Genomic DNA, 20,996 nt, shown 5'->3' with positions numbered 1-20,996 from the left:
TTACTTTTCTTGGAATAATTTCAAGAGAAAAAGCACATTGTCATATGCTGAACCAAGTAATCATAATTGCAGAGATTTTTTCTGGGGAAAAAAACCTATCAGCTTCTTTGCCTTAGAACTAAGAAGCTGCTGGACCCTCTAAAAAACAGCTTTCCAGCAGGGCTTCTCCTGCAGCACTTGACTCCTGGCTAAGGGTGCAGGGCAACTTAAATCAGCCACCACCGTGCAAACTGAAACTGAATCAAGAGATGGAGATCCAGCAGACAAAGTTTAAACCATTTTTTTCCTCCCAACACAAAACATAGAACAACAGTCATGCATTTGGGAGGCAAGGCAAGCAGATTTCTAAGTTCAAGGCCAGTCTGGTCTACAAAGTGAGTTCCAGGACAGCCAGGACTATACAAGAAAACCCAGTCTTGAAAAAACAAACAACAACAACAACAACAACAACAACAAAAAAAAAAAACCAAAAGAACAACAGTCATTCAGACAACAAAACAAAAGCAGTCATGAGTTGACATGTGGAGAGATTGTTGGAAGATACACAGAAAATACAGAGAGGATAGAAAACTTGGTGTAACCAGAACTAAGGATGTCTCCTGTAGGACATCTCCTGATGTCCTTCTGTCCCTGGGAGAGTTCTAAAATCCATTTTCCTTCTCTCTCTCTCTCTCTCTCTCTCTCTCTCTCTCTCTCTCTCTCTGTCTCTCATTCTCTCTCTCTAATGTCATTTGTATATCTAGCATTTGTCTTTTTTGTGTGTATAGTTTTTTCAACTTTTTTATTTTATTTTATTTTATTTTATTTTATTTTATTATTTTTAGCCTACTCCTCTTCTCTGATGCAGTTCTTGACTGTGGAAAATGCCTTTTTAGAATTTTTCAGACCCATTTTCCACTGTCAACCCCTAACTGATATCACTGTTGGGTCCAATCTTACTCAGTCTAGCCTGTATCCTTTTTGCACCCTTGCAATCAACAGCCTTCAAAAGATAAAACTTATAGCACTAACATTAATGCTGTATGTTGCTTACCATGCAGGATACCATCTTCCGTTTTTTTGTAGCGCCCCACCATGGCAGAGTCCATCAGTCGGTTTTTCCATATTCAGGTCTCTGAATCCAGTGTCACCTGTGGCCAACAGCAGACACAGGTTACTGGGTTCCTGAAAGGAAAACTGGGGATGGATGGGAAGGACAGCAAGAGAAATAACAAGCCAAGACAAAGTTCTCTAATTAAGGCTCAATCTTTAATGTATGGCACTGGATATATATGGGAAAACCCAAAGTCCCATCCCTTTGTTTCAGCTGAGTTCTGTTGCTTGTTTCATTTGGATTGAGTTGCAAAGTAGGCTCTTCAGCAGCTCTGAGGTTTGACAGTTCTCAGTTGTCTGACAGATGATATAATTGTATTAAAGCAAGACAGGAGACTCCAGTATTGCAAACATGTTCAGCCAGCTCAAGGCTGGGGGTTGGTGGGGATCACTCTGACACTGACACAGCAGGTGTTCCAGAACTGATGTTGAGCCAGGGTCAGGTGTATGCACTATCACTTTGGCTGCTAGAGAGACAACAGAATATTTCCTCTCTGGGACATGAATCAAATAAGCCTGTTTTTATTGATGTTCTTCTTGGCCACAAATATACCCTGGCATCATATAAGTGGCTTGTATGTGTCCACAAGCTTTCTGAAAGAGTTATTTGTTCAATTACTTGAGGGTGAAACAAAGGTCAAAGTGATTAATCATTTTCCTATTAGTTTCAGAAACGATAGCTAGTTACAACTGGGATGTAAGTTGGTTTCACGTAAAGTCCTTAAACCCCTTACCCACATACTTTGTCTAGTCATTTCTTGACTACTTCAGGTTTTCAGTCACATAAACAGTCTACACATGCTAAGGAGTGTTAACATGCTTAGTGACAGGGAATGTGCCTGAGTTGGAGCCGGGAGTTGGGTGAACTCATTGTTGCTTTCTGCTGTAGAAGCAACTTCTAGTTCATTACTAGAAAAACAATAGTCCATAGCCAGATGAGGTGCTACAACCCATAATCCCAGAGTTCAGGAAGCTGGAGCAGGAGGATAGTCAAAGATCTAAGACCATTCAGACCCTCAGTGTAAGCTCAAGTCCAGCACAGAGCTCACATTAAAAAGCTGGTCATGGCTGCTTTTAACCCCAGAAGTGGGTAGATGGCTGAGAATGGAGGATTGCTGGGACTTAGTGGCCCGCCAGCCTATCTGAAATACACTAATTGCCAGATTCAGAGGGAGACCCTGTCTCAAGGGGATGAAGTAAAAAGACATAAAGGGAGACGACTGGTGTCCTGTGCTGACTTCTGCATATACTAGCAAAGGTACAAGCATGTGCACATGTGTGCAGACACCATAATCAACCAAAAAGAAGAATGTGGGAAGAGGAGAAGGAGGAGGTAGATGAGGATGGGGAGGAGGAGGTGGTGGAGGAGGAGGAGGAAGGAAAAATGTGATAATCCCCTAGAAGAGCTTCCTCCAAACACTTGTAGACCTAGAGAGAGTCAGTTGTCATACCTCATTCATTCTCGGTCCACACCAACTCCTCCATATTTTAAAGAAACACATGTGTACTTTCTTTGCTACTACCTGCCAGTCTGACTTGTTTATAACTCTCCAACACTGTTTATTCCTCCTTTGCCTGTTTAACCATTCCCCATTCATGGTAAAAATATTGTGACCTGTGTAGTAGAGTCAATAAGAAAAAAGGCTCCTGAGTTAGAGAGTCTTGGAATAAATCTAAGTTCTCACGTTAATTGACTAAATGACATTATACGATTACATCATCTTTGTGAGTCTTAACTAATACTATGGTATGAAGAATAAAATAGTACATACCATATAAAGCTGAAGCAAAGTTGAAACAAAGCATATCACGTACTTGCCTCATTCTTGAAGTCTTTTATTTTTATTTTATTATGTCTTCTCAGGTGAAGTCCAATGTTCTCAAAAGTAAACAGTTGATGAAACCTGGCTACTGACACCACTTTGGATTCTGAGGTCAGTGCTATCTGTACAAAGGTTGAAGCCTTTCAGGCAGCTATCAGCTTAGCCTTGGAAGACTTTTCTTGATAATTTTTTAAATTAAGATTTACTATTTTATTTGCATGTGACTGAATGAGTTTGTATGCACCACATTTGTAGAGGAGGCCACAAGGGTCGAAAGTATGTGATTTCCTGTTCCTGAAGTTAGAGTGTGTTTTGGGATGCCATGGGAGTGCTGGTAATTGAACCTGGGTTCTCAGTAAAAACAAGTTTCAAAGAATCTGACTCCTTCTTCTGACCTCCGCTGCACCAGGCCTGGACATGGTACTCAGGTACACATGAAAAACCAGTGCTCATACACATGAAATATAAATGAATCTTTTGCAAAAATTGGGTAACTCAAGTTCTTCCATACTCATCTTAAAGCAAAGATTCTATGCATACTTGTCCTTCCAGTTCAGTCTGTACTCCCTCCAAAACTGGCTTTCTGATTCCAAACCAGATCCAAAGTTGCATCTGATTCCAGTTGGCAATTCTCTTGAACACCCACTGTTTTATTGGGAATATGTTTTGAGAAACATAAGATTACTAAATCAATCCATAAGTTATGAAATTGCCAAGTTTGTAAAGGGCAAGGAACAATTCTTGGCCTCTAATCAATAAATGAGAAAACATTCCACAAAGCCTGACTGAGGTAGAGGAGACCCATACGGGAAGAGGAACAAAAACAACAACAACAACAACAACAACAAAAAAAAAATACCGCTGAACTCAGAGATTATATAAGGACAAGCAAAGGGGCTGGGGAGTGGAGTGTAGCCAGGATCACAAGAAAGATGTGGTCCTGACAGACAGACAATCCTATTCCCTACCAAAATGAAGATGATGCTGCTGCTGTGTTTGGGACTGACCCTAGTCTGTGTCCATGCAGAAGAAGCTAGTTCTACGGGAAGGAACTTTAATGTAGAAAAGGTATGATCACTGAATAGTAGCTTCTGACTCAGAATGTGCTTTGGGGAACTCTTGAAGCCAAGTAGGTCCTTTGAGGGGATGGGTATAGTGCCCCAATCTCTTAGACAAATGAATGGATCCAGACCTTGAAGTAAGACCAGCTCTTCATAACTGAAAATGTTGGGGGACCTCTAGTCTCACTGAGAGGCAGGGGCAGTATGCTAAGTATTGTGACAACTGGCATGAGATCTACCCTTGTGTATGCTCAGGCCCTAACCCATAGAATGGAGTTCAAGTGGACACATGTGCATGTGGTATCCCTGCTTCTTCTCCCTTAACCGTTTGCTTATCTATTACAGATTAATGGGGAATGGCATACTATTATCCTGGCCTCTGACAAAAGAGAAAAGATAGAAGATAATGGCAACTTTAGACTTTTTCTGGAGCAAATCCATGTCTTGGAGAAATCCTTAGTTCTTAAATTCCATACTGTGTAAGTGAGATGCTCTTAGCTGAGAAAGAGGAAATGAAACCTGGTATGGTCTCACGCCTACAAACACTTGGGACTGGGGGAAGAGATGCCTCTCAGTATGTACATTTGTACACACATACTAAGTCTGTATCCTAAACCAGAACGCTCCGTCTGACACTGAACCAAGATCTCATAACCAGGGATTTTTCAAAAGTCAGAGACAAGAGTTGGTGACAGGAATTAATTCACTAGGAGTTCCTTAAGGAAAGGTCAGAGACACTTCTGAAACCACATTATTGAGCCAGTTTATCACAAGTTAAGATTATGTGATCATGAATCAAATTTTTCTTTGTAGTTGTTAGCCAAATAAATCCACCCCTTTGTACTTCCGTTTTCCTGCAGTAAAGGCGATAATAATAATTCTCCTCTGTGGTACTGGGAACCACATCAGGCAACATTACAGAGTGCTAATTTGAGGCAGATGGTGGAAATCTGCCTGATAATCTACACCACTGGCTGAAGCCCGGCACTGGTGAAACTTGGAGGTAGTTGCAGTTGTAATAAGGATGAGAAGTGATTGTTGTTTTCTTTTTTTTTAAATACTAGGCAAATTTGTGATTGCTAAAGCATGAAATATAAAGGAATTAATGTAAATAAACGCCTTTTGCTAATTTTACAAAAACAGTCAAAAGTTAAATGGAATCAGAAACTGGAGATAGGTACAGAGTACAGGGTCCAGAATCCATCCAGATCAAAATCCCTTACGAACCAGCTCACTCTGTTTTACAGAAGAGATGAAGAGTGCTCCGAATTATCTATGGTTGCTGACAAAACAGAAAAGGCTGGTGAATATTCTGTGACGTGTGAGTACATAAAATCTATATATCTATCCACAAGATGATTAGTAAACCTTAATACCTTTAGTGTGTGTGTCTGTGTGTGTGTGTGTGTGTGTTTGTTGCTGTTGTTGTTGTTGTTGTTGTTGTGTGTGTTTTGCTGGAGTTTGAACTCAGGAAATTGCACCTACTAGTAAAACTGTTGCCATCTTATAGCTAACACCCTGTGGCAGGAAAGTAGGATAAGTAGGGGGAGATGGAATCTATCTGATACTGCCTGGAGGCTAGCACTGGTGTTAATCGCTTAGGGTGTAGCAGTGGATGTTTGATACAACAAACTTATAAAAGATAGAAACATGTTGCTTGAAGCTGCTGAGGGAGGGAGGTAAGCCTAGCAGATGATCAGAGAGTGGTGCTGCTATGGCTGACTGTTCACTAGTGGTGTGGACCTCTCAGAGTCCCTTTTCTTAGGAGTTACTTCTTTAAGTTCAGAAAACTGAAGACAGAAAGGCTCTGACACTTCACCCATCTCTTCCACGATATGTATTTTACTTATTTTATGTTGGGGTAGAACAAGAAAAGGGTATCCAAAATTTCCTGCAGAACAAAAAATTTCTGAGCTGTGTTCCATTTCTTCCACAGATGATGGATTCAATACATTTACTATACCTAAGACAGACTATGATAACTTTCTTATGGCTCATCTCATTAACGAAAAGGATGGGGAAACCTTCCAGCTGATGGGGCTCTATGGTAAAGTATTTTCACACAGAAACTGATCCTCGGATGGGAAAAGAACAAAAAACTCTAGCTTTAATATGGTCTTCCCAGCTTGGGCCTACCTCTTTGTAACCTCCTGATGATTGATGCTCTCCCCATCAACCCTTGAGCATAGTAATGGAAGCATTCTGAAATCTCTCAGTGTGACTGAAGGATATTCTATGGATGCCAAATCCAGGATAGATCATACCAATGCCTGTCAATTGTGTTGGCAAACATACTCCCATCCTTATGGGGAAGTCCCTGTCCACTCACTCAGGCTGTGGTCAATGCACACAATATAACTGCTACACTCACTATTGCTCTTCTCACAGGCCGAGAACCAGATTTGAGTTCAGACATCAAGGAAAGGTTTGCACAACTATGTGAGGAGCATGGAATCCTTAGAGAAAATATCATTGACCTATCCAATGCCAGTAAGTCAGGATTCAGTTATTTTTCTCATCCTGAATATTTATCATAGAGGAAACAAACCTAGTTGGCTACCAGTCATTTTTGAATGCTGGAGAGTCCTATCCTTATTCTTGGGGAAATAAAGTGGACCTGGTACCTGAACATGTTCTTGTTCTCACACTACAGATCGCTGCCTCCAGGCCCGAGAATGAAGAATGGCCTGAGCCTCCAGGTGGGCAATATCCAAAGAGAGCAAGGAGGGGGTTGGTCGACATGGAGAGGCCCTTCCCAAAGTATTAATGTTGTGCACCCAAATTACATTAAAAAATAGTTCGATAAAGAATCTTCTAGGAAAGCTTGAAGATTGGCTTTGAATTGTCTGGATTTGTGATCTAGTCCTACTTTGAGCTTGGAAGTAATGTGACCCAAGACTTAGGCAATGAAACAAGGATTTGAGTTTTACATATTTGATGTATGGTTGTATAAAAATGGCTCAGCGATGGGTTCAATATCATTAAGACACAGAATGGAAGGTTGTGGTATAACTGTTCTTTAGTGTCTGTGGACCCCCCCCCATCCCACTCGAATTAATAACATCTTAATCTGAACTCTGTACAACCTTGGCTTCTTACCTGGGAGTGGAGGTCCCTGATCACTACTTCTCGAACAGGTTGGAGAGCAAATTGCTATGGCCCTCCTTTCTCATGTAGTACAAGACATCACTCATATAATGTGTGAAGTCTTTAAAAGTAGCCAAGGCTTTTATCATTATTCTACAATTTACCTAACATTCTTCAGAGCTTCTTATAACAAAGGTTGTGGAAACAAGCCTCAGATCTTCCATTACGGTCATTTATTCTGACTTTCATCCCTGTGTTCTGGCAAATAATTCCAGTTAGATTGCAAGGGAAGATCCATTTCTTCATCCCCTTTGTTCTATATAATAGAATGTCTCACTGTCCCAAAGTCAATCCAAGAAGTGTTTAATGAGTTTCTATATTCTTTCTTCCTGGCTTACAGTGTTGAGTGGAGACTTCTCACCAGGACTCCACCATCATCCCTTCCTATCCATACAGCATCCCCAGTATAAATTCTGTGATCTGCATTCCATCCTGTCTCACTGAGAAGTCCAATTCCAGTCTATCCACATGTTACCTAGGATACCTCATCAAGAATCAAAGACTTCTTTAAATTTCTCTTTGATATACCCATGACAATTTTTCATGAATTTCTTCCTCTTCCTGTTCAATAAATGATTACCCTTGCACTTAAATATATGTCTCTATGTCCAGAAAAAATGTGGGGCTGATAGTGAGTGAATGAGGGGACCTCCTGGGTCCTGTAACCAAGATCCTTCCTTATGACCCCAAATGTAACCTGAGTTTCTGGATTTTGGCTCCCCTGCAGAAATCCCAAGCCCTGATGTGTACTGCCTGCTCTTTAGCTCTCCTGATTTAGTGATTTATGAGGACCTCGGGAGCATGACACTTGCTGTATGACTCCTACATCCATAGTTTCTCTTTCAACACAGCAAAGGAGAGACACATATTTCTAAGGCTATGCCTGCTCAATAACTTTCCGGACATAGTGAGGGGGTAGGTTTGGTAATTAGAGTAACATTGGATAAAAAGAAAAAGGTTTCTAGCTTTCCATAGAATACTCTGGACCCTAGATCAATAGATTAAATTGGTTCAACTCAGGACACATGAAAGGAGTTCTTCCTGTAGTTTGCTAAAAGATGGCAAAACACTATTGAGAACCCTAACTAATTATGATGAAATAGCTCCCTCCCCACAATTGCCCTGATTTGTGGGTCCAAATCATTCTCTGACCAAAGCCTCCTAAGTGGCTTCAACTACATCCATGGACTTCCATGCCTAGCTTTTCATTTTTAGAATTGACAAAAAAATTAATCGACAAAATAAGTGTTCACAAAATAAGCTATCAATGGGAATCCTTATATAGTTAAGAAGTAGTTCCAATCCAAGACTCTGTAGAAGACAAAAAAAGGCTTGACCATGCTACCATACCTCAAAAGAACACAACCCAGAGAAAGGTACAAAAAATTTTGGTTATTCCATACCAACACTGCAGGTTGAGTTCAAGCTAAATCCTCTCGCTTTCAACACCAAACACTTTGTAGAAATAAGATTTGAAATAGTGAAAACATTCAAAGTCAAGGAAGGAATTCAAAATCTCAGACCAAGCAATCCCTTTGTAAAGTAAGAAGACAGGGAAGATGTGACGGTTGACACTGTAGAACTGTACAATTCTTTGTGATCTGGGAATACATTACAGCTAAGGGAACATAGAGGGTTGGGGAAAACTGTCACAAAAGCCCAAGGATGCCACATGAGCATGTACCCTCAGATAACAAGGGCTGAAGCAGGGTGAATTTGAAGACAGATGCCCAACCTTACATGACATACAGAAAGAACACAAATACCTGTAGCTGCTGTGACAGGACCAACCATTCTAAATATCAAAGCAGCTGTTGACACCTAAGGACTGGTCTGACTGCTAGATCTAGGAGTTTCAACTTGCAAAAGCTGGCTTGATGCCCATGGTTGGCCCAAATGTCTTATCAGGAATAAATAACCTCACAAAATATCAACATTAGGCACCATCCTCCTCAGATTGGAAACACAAGATAATTGTGCCATCTAAAATGGTGTCTGTCCTCTGGCTAAAATCAGTGACAGCTACTTCTTTACCAATAGCAGAGTTAGCTTTATGTTTGTGTCCACTTATTAGAAATAGGATATAATGGGCTATTTAATCACTGAAGTGTAATTTCCCAATTACACCCAACCTAGAGCTTATTGAGACATTCCTTAACCCTATAGGAGTTCCTTATTTCATTCCTTTTATAAAGATTATCAGCTGTGCAAAGGCCAGGACAGGAAAGAACTGTTCTCCCAGGAGTGCTTTCACTCGAGGGCTGGGAGGTGAAGTAGACACTTTCTCTCCATTAACACTCCAGGGAATGACCAGCAAGGGTGTGCAGGGCACAGAAACAGTGGAGCAGCTGGGACAGGATCCCTTCAGTCACCATCTACTCCCGGAGCTTGGGCTGTTCCACAGCCCTCTGTACACAAGTTCATCCAGGATAGAGCGTTCTCCAAGGAGTATAGGCACAGGCTTACAGATGCACAGAAGGGACAAGCTCGAGCCAGAGACTACAAGGCCATTTAACACCAGAGGTAACCAGATGGCAAAAGGCAGGGGCAAGAACCTTACATACAGTAACCAATGATACTTGGCATCATCAGAATCCAGTTATCGCACCACTGCAAGTCCTTGATACCCCCAACAACTGGAAAAGCAAGTTTTGGATTTAAAATCACATCTCATGATGCTGATAGAAGATTTTAAGAAAGATATTAATAACTCCCTTGAAAAAATACAGGAGAACAGATTTAAAAGGGAGAGGGTTTTAAAGAGAAAACACAAAAATCCATTAAAAAATTACAAGAAAACACAACCAAACAGGTGAAGGAATTGAACAAAACTATCCAGGATCTAAAAATGGAAGTAGAAACAATAAAGAAATCACAATGGGAGAAAACTTCAGAGATATAAATCCTAGGAAAGAGATCAGAAGTCATAGATTCAAGCATCAGCAAAAGAATACAAGAAATTGAAGAGAGAATTTCAGGTACAGAAGATACCATAGAAAACATTGACACAACAGTCAAAGAAAGTGCAAAATGCAAAAACTTCCTAACTCAAAACATCCAAGCAATCCAGAACACAATGAGAAGAACAAACCTAAGGATAACAGGTATAGAAAAGAGCAAAAATTCCCAACTTAAAGGGCCAGTAAATATTTTCAACAAAATTAGAAAAGAAAACATTCCTGACCTAAAATAAAAAAAAAAAAAAAAAGAGGCCCATGAACACACAGGAAGCAGAGAGAACACCAAATAGATTAGACCAGAAAAGAAATTCCTCCTGTCATATAATAATCTAAACACCTAATGCACAAAACGAAGAAAGAATATTAAAAGCAGTAAGGGAAAAAGGTCAAGTACCACATGAAGTCAGACCATTCAGCATTTCACCAGACTTCGCACCAGAGAGTATAAGAGCCAGAAGATCCTGGAAATATATCATACAGACCCTAAGAGAACACAAATGCCAGCCCAGGCTTCTATGCCCAGCAAAACACTCAATTACCTTAGAGAGACCAATATATTCCATGATATAAAAAAAAATTTACAAAATATCTTTCAAGAAAACCAGCTCACCAAAGGATAATAAATGTAAAACTACAACAAAAGGAGTGAAACTAAACCCTAGAAAACTCAAGACAGTAATCTTTTAACAAACCAAAAAATTAGAAGGCCATCTTAACATAATTCCAACTCTAACAACAAAAATAACATGAAGCAACAGTTACTATTCCTTAATACATCTTAATATCAATGGACTCAATTCCCCCAATAAAAAGACATAGACTAACAGACTGGATATTTAAAAAGGACCAAACATTTTGCTCCATACAGAAAACACACATCAGTGACAAACACAGACACTTCCTCAGAGTAAAAGGCTGGAAAACAATTCTTCAAGCAAATGGTCCACCCCCCCCCAAAAAAAAATAAGGTGGAGTAGCCATTCTAATATCAAATAAAATTGACTTTCATCCTAAAGTTATCAAAAAAGATAAGGAAGGGCACTTCATATTCATCAAAGAAAAAAAAATCTACCAAGAAAAGTCCCAATTCTGAACTTTTATGCTCCTAATGCAAGGCCACCCACATTCATAAAAGAAACTTTACTAAAGTTCAAAGCACACATTGCAACTCACACAATAATAGTGGGAGACTTTAATACCCCACTCTCATCATGGACAGATCCTGGAAACAGAAACTAGACAGTGACACAGTAAAACTAACAGATGTTATAAAACAAATTGATTTAACATATATCTGTTGATCATTTTATCCTAAAGCTAAAGAATATACCTTCTTCTCAACACCTCACAGTACCTTCTCCAAAACTAACCATATATCCAGTAAAATAACAGGCCTCAACATCTACAAGAAGATTTAAATAATCCTATCCATCCTATCAGATCACCATGTACTAAGGCTGGTCTTAAATACCAACATCAACAATGGAAAGCATACATACACATGGAAGCTGACCAACACTCTACTCAATGATAACTTGGTCATGGAAGAAACAAAGAAAGAAATTAGAGATTTTTAGGTTTAATGAAAATGAAGCCACAACATAACCAAACTTATGGGACACAATGAAAGCAGTCCTACCCTACGAGGTAAACTCATAGCTCTGAGTACCTCCAAAAAGAAACTGGAGAGAGCATACACTTCCAGATTGACAGTACATCTGAAAGATCTAGAACAAAAAGAAGCGAATACACACAAGAGAGAAGACAGCAGGAAATAATCAAACTCAGGGCTAAAATCAAATAAGTAGAAACAAAAAGAACTAGTCAAAGAGTCAACCAAACCTAGAGTTGGTTCCTTGAGAAAACAAGATGATAGATAAACACTTATCTAGAATAACTAGAGGGCACAGAGACAGTATCCTAATTAACAAAATCAGAAATGAAAAGGGAGACATAACAACTGAAACTGAAGAAATACAAAAAAACAAAATAAAACAAAACAAAAAACCATTATGTCTTACTTTAAAAAAATAAAAACCTATACTCAACAAAACTGGCAAATCTGGATGAAATGGACAATTTTCTAGACAGATACCAAGTACCAAAGTTAAATCAGGATCTTATACAGTTCAATTCCCTAAAGAAATAGAAGCAGCCACTAATTGTCTTCCACCTTAAAAAAGCCCAGGATGAGATGGATTTGGTGCAGAGTTCTATCAGACCTTCAAAGAAGACCTAATACCAATACTCCTTAAAGTAGTCCTAAAAATAGAAACAGAAGGAACACTACCCAATTTGTTCCATAGAGCCACAATTATTTTCATATTTAAACCACACAAAGAACCAACAAAGAAAGAGAAATTCAGGCCAATGTTCCTTAGGAATATCGATACAAAAACTACCCAATAAAATTCTCGAAAAACTAATCCAAAAACAATTCAAAATCATCAAACATCAGGATCAAGTAGACTTCATCACAGGGATGCAGGGATGGTTCATTTATGGAAACCCATCAATGTAATCCACTATATAAACAAACTCAAAGGAAAAAAATACACATGATCATTTCATTAGATGCCAAGAAAGGATTTCCAAAGTCCAACACCCCTTCATGATAAAAGTCTTAGAAAGATCAGGAATTCAAGGCCCGTATCTAAACATAGTAAAAGCAATATACAGCAAAACAGTAGACAACATTAAACTAAATGAAGAGAGACTTCAGGCAAACCTACTGAAATCAGAGATGAGACAAGGGTCCCCTCTCTCTCCTTACCTATTCAATATAGTACTTGAAGTCCTTGCCAGGTCAATTAGACAACAAAAGGAGGTCAAAGTGATGCAAATTGTAAAGGAAGAAGTCAAACTATCACTATTTGCAGATGATATGAGAGTGTACTTAATTAACCCCAAGAATTCCACCACAGAGCTTCTAAACCTGATATACAACTTCAGCAAAGTGGCTGGATATAAAATTAACTCAAACAAATCAGTGGCCTTTCTCTATTCCAAGAATAAACAGGCTGAGAAAGAAAGTTGAGAAACAACACCCTTTCATAATAGGCACAAAATATAAAATAACTTGGTGTGACTCTAACTAAGCAAGTGAAAGATCTGTATGAGAAGAACTTCAAGTCTCTGAAGAAAGAAGTCAAAGATCTCAGAAGATGGAAAGTTCTCCCATGATCATGAACTGGATCATGATCAGGATTAATATAGTAAAAATGAACGTCTTGCCAAAAGCAATCTATAAATTCAATGCATACCCATCAAAATTCCAACTGAATTCTTCATCGAGTTAGAAAGAGCAATTTGAAAATTCATCTATAATAACAAAAACCTAGGATGGCAAAAACTTTTCTCAACAATAAGAGAACTTATGTGGGAATCAACATCTCTGACCTCAAGCTGCACTACACAGCAATTGTGATTACAAAAAAAACCTGCAAGGTATTGGTACATTGACAGGAAGATAGATCAATAGAATAGAATTGAAGACCCAGAAATGAACCCACACACCTATGGTCACACGATTTTTGACAAAGGAGCTAGACCATCCCGTGGAAAATACAGCATTTTCAACAAATGGTGCTGGCTCAACTGGCAGTTAGCATGTAGAAGAAAGAAAATCAATGCATTCTTATCTACTGCTACAAAGCTCAATTCCAAGTGGATCAAGGACCTCCTCATAAAACTAGATACACTGAAACTGATAGAAAAGAAGTAGGGAAGAGCCTCGAGCACATGGGAACATGGGAACATTTTTGAACAGAACATCCATAGCTTATGCTTTAAGATTAGAAATTGACAATTGGGACCTCATACAATTGCGAAGCTTTTGTAAGGCAAATGACACTGTCAATAGGACAAAACAGCAACCAATAGATTGGGAAAATATCTTTACCAACTCTACATCTGATAGAGGGCTTCAATATATAGACAGAACTCAAGAAGTTATATGTCAGAGAACCAAATAACCCTATTAAAAGTGGGGTACAGAGCTAAACAAAGAATTCTCAACTGAGGAATACCGAATGGCCGAGAAGCACCTAGAGAAAAGTTCAACATCCTTAGTCATCAGGTAAATGCAAATCAAAACAACCCTGAGATTCTCACACCACACAGAACAGCAAAGATCAAAATTCAGGTGACAGCAGATGCTGGTGAGGATGTAGAGAGAGAGGAACACTCCTCCATTGCTAGTGGGATTTCAAACTGGTACAACCACTCTGAAACTCACTCTGGAAGTTTCTCAGAAAACTGGAAATAGTATTATGTAAGGACCCAGCTATACCACTACTGGGCATATACCCAAAAGATGCTCCAACATATAACTAGGACACATATTCCACTATTTTCATAACAGCCTTAATTATAATAGCCAGAAGCTGGAAAGAACCCAGATGTCCCTCAATGGAGGAATGGACAGAGAAAAAGTGGTACATTAACACAGTGGAGTACTACTCAGCTATTAAAAACAATGAATTTATGAAATTCTTAGGAAAATGATTAGAACTAGAAAATATCATCCTAAGTGAGATAATTCAATCACAAAAGAACACACATAGTATGCACTCACTGATAAGTGGATATTAGCCCAGAAGCTCAAAATAACCAAGATACAATTCACAGACCACATGAAGCTCAAGAAGAAGTAATATAAAAGTTCTTAGAAGGGGGAACAAAATACCCATAGGAGGAGTTACAGAGACAAAGTATAGAACAGAGATTGAAGGAAAAGCCATTCAGAGACTGCCCCTCCTGGCATCCATCCCAAATACAGTCACCAAAACCAGACACTACTGTGGATGCCAACAAGTGTTTGCTGACAGAGGCTCTAACAGTGCCTGACAAATACAGAAGTACATGCTCTCAGGTGACCATTGGACTGAGCACAGGGTTCCTAATCAAGGAGTTAGAGAAAGGACTGAAGGAGCTAAAGGGGTTTCCAACCTCACAGGAGGAACAACAATATGAATCAACCTGTATCCCCGGGGCTCCCAGGGACTAAACCAACAACCAAAGAGTACACATGGAACTCCAGCCCCCATTTGTAGCAGAGGATGGTCTTGTCAGTCACCAATGGGAGGAGAGGCCCTTGTTCCTGGGAAGGCTCTGTGCCCCAGTGGAGGGGAATGCCAAGAACAAGAAACAGGAGTGTGTGTTGGTGAGCAGAGGAGACGGGAGGGGATAGGGGGTTTTCAGAGGGGAAACCAGGAAATGGGATACCATTTGAAATGTAAATAAAGAAAATATCTAATAAAAAAGAAAATACATATAAAATAAAGTACAAAAAAAGGATTGTTTTGTGTTTGTCTGTGCATGCGTGTGTACCAGTGCATGTGTATATGTAGAAGCCAGATGTTGATGTCAAGTGTCTTCCTCTCTCATTCTCCACATAGTTTTCAGAGACAGAGTCTTTCTCTTCACCAAGAGCTTATGAATGTGGCTAGACTTACTGGCAAGCAAACCCCAGGATCTCCCTCTTCCCCAGTGCTGGGATTACAGGACTTGCATCATTAGGCTTCTTCTATGGATGCTGGGGATCCAATGAGAGGTCCCCAGTTTTTCATGGAAAATGCCTTAGTAACTCAGCTACCTCCCCAGCTCAAGTTCTTTCTGAGATGCCCCACGCTGCCCTCAGGTGTTTCTTTCCAACATTAGTAGTACTAGTAAACCCAACCTTAGTTTCCTTAAAAATCTGCTCCTTATATCCTTTCATGTTGTGATACTAATATTTGAAAATGAACAAAGGTTACTCCATGACTTGGGACCAACAAGCTAAATCATAAATGCAATACTTGGATTAAAGCTGTGGGTTTAGTAGGGGAGAGAAACAAGGAAATGTTTACATTAAATCTGAGCTATGAGAAAGAATTAGAGGGTTGTTATTTCTCCAAGTATCTTGGGAGCATAGTTTTATGGAGGAAGGAAAGGTCCCAGTTTCAAACATTAAAGTACTCAGCTAGAATGACTGCTGTATCAAAAAGGGCCCAGGGCTGAGATGACATCTCATCTGGTCAAGAGCTTGCTGTGCAGTGTGAGGTCCTGAGTTTGATGCCCAGATCAATAAAGGAGTTGAGCTTGGTGGAGCATTAATAGCAGCCCTGGGCAGATGGAGACAGTCAGATCCCTAGGGCTCAGCTTGTCAGCGGCCAGCCCAGCCTATAGCTTATCCTACAGGGTTTCAAGAAAAGAACACGCCTGGTTTCCAAATAAAGTGGACAGACTCTGGCAAAGAACACGCAAGGTTGATATCAGGCCTATACACACACACACACACACACACACACTCACACACACACACACACACACACACACACACACACACACGTAAATATACACACCTGCAAGAATACACACAAACATATGAACACCCACACATGTGTGTACATACAAACACACACATATAAAAACACACAGTCCCCATCATAATATAATATGTTTCAGTAAGGATGGAATTAATTTCTCTTTTCCTATACGCATTCAAACCCTGACTCTTTTCCAATGACTCCCGGGACATGACCTCAGCCACAGTTAACAAGAAGAGAAGATACAATGAGAAATACAGTATTCTTTTCAGTTTACCCTTAGCTCTGAACCCAGGTTCTGCCTCATTTATTATCTTCCATTGCTGATCCCCACTTCCTGTTTGTTCTGATTCAGGGTCAAATGCTTAGTAAATTGCAAACATAAATTTCTTTTGGCAACACAAAATCTTCTAACACTAACCCTAAGCCTAAACCTAAATCTAACCCTAACCCCTAACTCTAACCCTAATCCAACCTAACTTTGTGGAAATTAGATGGTAAATAGTAGAAACATTGAAAGCCAAGGAAGAAATTCAAACCGCAGACTGAGCCATCACTTTGTAAAGAAAGAAGACAGGGAAGAAGTGAGGGTTGATGCAGTAGAACTGTACAATTCTTTGTGATCCGGTTGTAGATTACAGCTAAGGGTGCATAGAGAGTTGGGGACAACCGTCACAAAAGCCCAAGCATTCCACATAAGCAAGCATCCTCAGAGGATCAAGGGCTGAAGCAGAGAGATTTTGAGGACAGATACCCAACCTCACATGACATACAGAAAGAACACAACTGCCTGTAGCTGCAGAAGTGAGAGGAACATCCATTCTAAAGATCAAAGCAGCTGCTGACACCTTAGGACTGGCTTGAATGCTAGAACTAGCAGTTCCCACTTTAACAAACTGGCCTGTTGCTCATGGTTGGCCAGAATGCCTTATCTGGAATGAATGACTTCACAAAATATGAACATTAGGCACCATCATCCTGAGATTGTCATCACAAGATCATTTTGCCATCTAAATTGGTGTCTGTCCTCTGGTTAAAACCAGTGACAGCTACTTCTTTATCAATTGCAGAGTTAGCTTTATGTTTCTGTCCACTTATTATAAATGGGATCTATTGAGCTATTTAACAATTGAGGGGTCATTTCCCCATTGCACCCAACCTAGAGCTTCCTGAAACATCCCTAAATCCTACAGCAGGTTTCTTTCTTCATTCCTTTTATAAAGATTGTCTTGTGTGTGTGTGCGTGTGTGTGTGTGTGTGTGCATGTGTGAGAAGGTTCATATGCACCTGTGCATGTGTATATGTAGAAGCCAGATGTTGGTGTCAAATGTCTTCCTCTCTCATTCTCCACGTAGTTTCTGAGGCAGAGTCTTTCTCTTCACCTAGAGCTTATGAATGTGGCTAGACCTACTGGCAAGCAAACCCCAGGATCTCCTTGCCTCTTTTTCCCCAGTGCTGGGATTACAGGACTTGCATCACTAGGCATCTTCTGTGGTTGCTGGGGATCCAAGAGAGGTCCTCAGGCTTTCATGGAAAACACCTTAGTAACCCAGCTACCTCCCCAGCTCAGGTTCTTTCTGAGATGCCCCAGGCTGCCCTCAGGTATTTCTTCACAACCTCAGTAGTACTAGTAAACCCAATTTTATTTTACTTACAAATCTGCTCCTAGTGGCCTTTCATGGGGTGATACTAAAATTTGAAGACAAAGAGAGGATGCTCCATGTTAGGTTGTTGGGAGCAACAACCTAAGCCAATACTTGGTTTGGGGCTCTGTATTTGGTAGGGGATAGAGCCAAGGAAGTGCTTACATGTTAAACTTAGCTATTAGAGAGAATAAGAGGGTTGTCATTTCTCCAAGTCTTTTTGGAGCGTACTTTTACGGAGGAAGGAAAGGTCCCAATTTCAAACATTAAAGTATTCAGCTAGACTAACTGCTGTATCAAAAAGGGTCGAGGGCTGGGACAACAACTCAACTGGTCAAGAGCTTGCTGTGCAGTGTGAGGTCCTGAGTTTGATCCCCAGAATGCAAATAAAAGAGTTGAGCTTAGTGAAGCACAGTAGACCATAGTCTAAATCCTATTTGAATCCTAATCTTACTTTTTTGTTGTGTTGGTGTATCTAGAACTTGCTGTGGTGGGAGAGCTGGGTTCTGATGTTGCCAAATAACTTTGGTTTCTGTTTTAAGATTCTTGAACTTGCCTATAGCTGTAACACTAAGCCGCCCGTGGCTTACATGAACCAGGTACTCCTGAAAGGCAGGCTGGGGCTGAAAAAGACTAGACAGCAAGAAAAGAACGAGGCAAGATAAATTTTTCTCTGATCAAGGCCCGAGAGTCTACTAAGAGACTGTGCTTATAAAGCAGGGAGGCCCAATAGACATCTGGTAATCTGTGGTGTTAGCTGGACTTGCTGTCTTTGACTGTTGCCTGTCCCAACTGCAAGTCTGTGTGTCAGTACTCCTGGGAGACCAGTTCTCTCCAGGAAGAATTTGGGTATGGAGAACTGTGGCACAGGGTCAGATTAGGGGTGCAGACCGAAACCAGAAGGACCCTGACCTCTACCATTCCTTGGTTCCTCTGTCACGATGGTTCTGGGTGGGTCCTTCTTGGGCCAGAAATTTGACCAAAACTGGTGGTCCTTACCAGTGTTCACAGGTGTGTCAGCACTCCTGGGAGACCAGCTCTCTCGTAGCAGAATTTGGGTATGGAGAGCTGTGGCACAGGGTGAGCTCTGGAGCCTTCTTTTGTTTGGGATGGGAGACTTTTAATGACTGCTTCTATTTCCTTAGGGATTATAGGGTTATTTAAATACTTTATCTGATCTTGATTTAACTTTGATAAGTGGAATCTATCTAGAAAGTCATCCATTTCAGATAGATTTTTCAATTTTATGGATGGAGTACAGGCTTTGTAGGTTGGGCCAAATGATTCTTTGAATTTCCAAAGTGTATATGGTTATGTCTCACTTCTCATTTCTGATTTTGTTTATGTAGATACTGTATCTTTGTCTCTTAGGTGGTTAGGCTAAAGATTTGTTTATTTTGTTGAATTTTTCAAGGAACCAGCTCTTGGTTTCCTTGATTCTCTGTATTCTATTCTTTGTTTCTAACTTATTGATTCCTGCCTTGTTTGATAATCTCCTACCAACTACTCCCCTTGGGTATGCTTTCTTCTCCTTTTTCCCTGGAGCTTTCAGGTGTACTTTTAAGTTAGTAGTATGAGAATTCTTTTCTTTATTTCTTCCTTGACTCAAGGATCATTGAGTAGAGAACTGTTCATTTTCCATGAGTTTGTGGCCTTTAGGTTGTTTCTATTGTTGAACTCTAGATTTAATGCATGATAGTATGAGAGGATACTAGGAGTTATTTCAATGTTCTTCTATCTGTTGAGATAACAAGACCAGCTGCTTTGTGACCAACTATGTGGTCAGTTTTAGAAAAGATTCGATGAGATGCTAAGAAGAAGGTATATTCTTTTGTGTTTGGGTTAGATGTTCTCTAGATATGTATTAGGTATATTTAATTCATAACTTTCGTTAGTTTCAAATTTTCTTTGCTTACTTTCTATCTCAATGACCTATCTATTGGTGAGAGTGGGGAGATGAAGACCTCTACCTGTTTTATTGTATTTTCCTGTATTTCTTTAAGGAATTTATTCATTTCTTCTTTAAAGACCTCTATCATCTTTACAAGATTGAATTTAATGTCATTTTCTTGTTCTTTAATTGTGTTAGGATAATCAGGGTTGCTGTACTGAGATAGCTATGCTCTCAAGATGGCATATTTCAATGGCTCTTATTGGTTATGTTCTTCTACTCACCTGGTTGTCCCTGGATTTTATAGATGTAACAGGTATCAGGAAATTGGGCCTAACCTGGATATTCCTGGTGCAGCAGGCCTCCTATGGGAAGCCTTGAGCTGGACAAGTCTCAGAGGAGCTGGTTGTGCTCCAGGTGACATAGAGGCAGGGGATTTGGGGGCAGGAAGTATGTTATTACCTGTATATTCCAGGTACAGCAGTTCTGGTGGAGGCCAGGGAGAAGTGGCTGGACAATGAAACTGTGGTAGGGGGTGGGCAGCACATAGCTCAAAGCAACTGGATATGCACAACCTTGTAGTTTGTTAAGAATGAGTTTGTACAGATTTTTATGTTTTCTTTCTTTGTCATATAATATCAGAACAATAAAAAGAATATCAGTGGTTGTCATATTTAAATTTTGAGATATCAAAGAATGTCCCTTGAGGTGACATTATAAAATTTATAATGCATTCATGGTTGTATGAGGGATATTTATATCATGTTGTGCACAATTATGACTCTGCTAAATATACAATGATTTTGAGATTGTCCATGGGATAGTTATACAGGTATAATTATGACCTGGCTATTTCTTCTATTTGGAAGATAAGCATAACAAGGGATATGTGATTTCGTATCAAGGTGACAAGGGGTGGGCTTGTAATGACTATTCTTGTTGTTAACTACATCTGGAATTGACAAAAACCTTAGCAGGTCAGTACACCTTTGAGAGATAATAAATCTATCTCTTTGAGAAATAAAAGTCAATTGAAGATGGAAAGACCCACTTTTAATCCAGATATTGTTG

General features: G+C 39.8%; 1 protein-coding gene across 2 annotated transcripts; it reads left to right on the top strand.

Moving 5' to 3' along the window:
* Positions 1-3,699: 3,699 nt before the first annotated feature.
* Mup10 (major urinary protein 10) lies at positions 3,700-7,716 on the top strand. 2 transcript variants are annotated; one of them, XM_006537481.2, is made up of 7 exons: positions 3,700-3,983; positions 4,322-4,455; positions 5,224-5,297; positions 5,913-6,023; positions 6,365-6,466; positions 6,589-6,675; positions 7,464-7,716. In XM_006537481.2, the coding sequence occupies exons 1-7, from the start codon at positions 3,888-3,890 to the stop codon at positions 7,565-7,567; spliced, it is 708 nt and encodes a 235-aa protein (XP_006537544.1). In that variant the 5' UTR covers positions 3,700-3,887; the 3' UTR covers positions 7,568-7,716. The 2 variants fall into 2 exon arrangements, with proteins under 2 accessions (XP_006537544.1, NP_001116119.1); NM_001122647.1 differs by having other exon boundaries at positions 3,821-3,983; positions 6,630-6,675.
* The last annotated feature ends 13,280 nt before the right edge of the window (positions 7,717-20,996 follow it).

Source organism: Mus musculus, chromosome 4, assembly GCF_000001635.26.
Source record: "Mus musculus strain C57BL/6J chromosome 4, GRCm38.p6 C57BL/6J".
NCBI lineage: Eukaryota > Metazoa > Chordata > Mammalia > Rodentia > Muridae > Mus > Mus musculus.
This window is presented reverse-complemented; position numbering and strand designations above follow the sequence as displayed.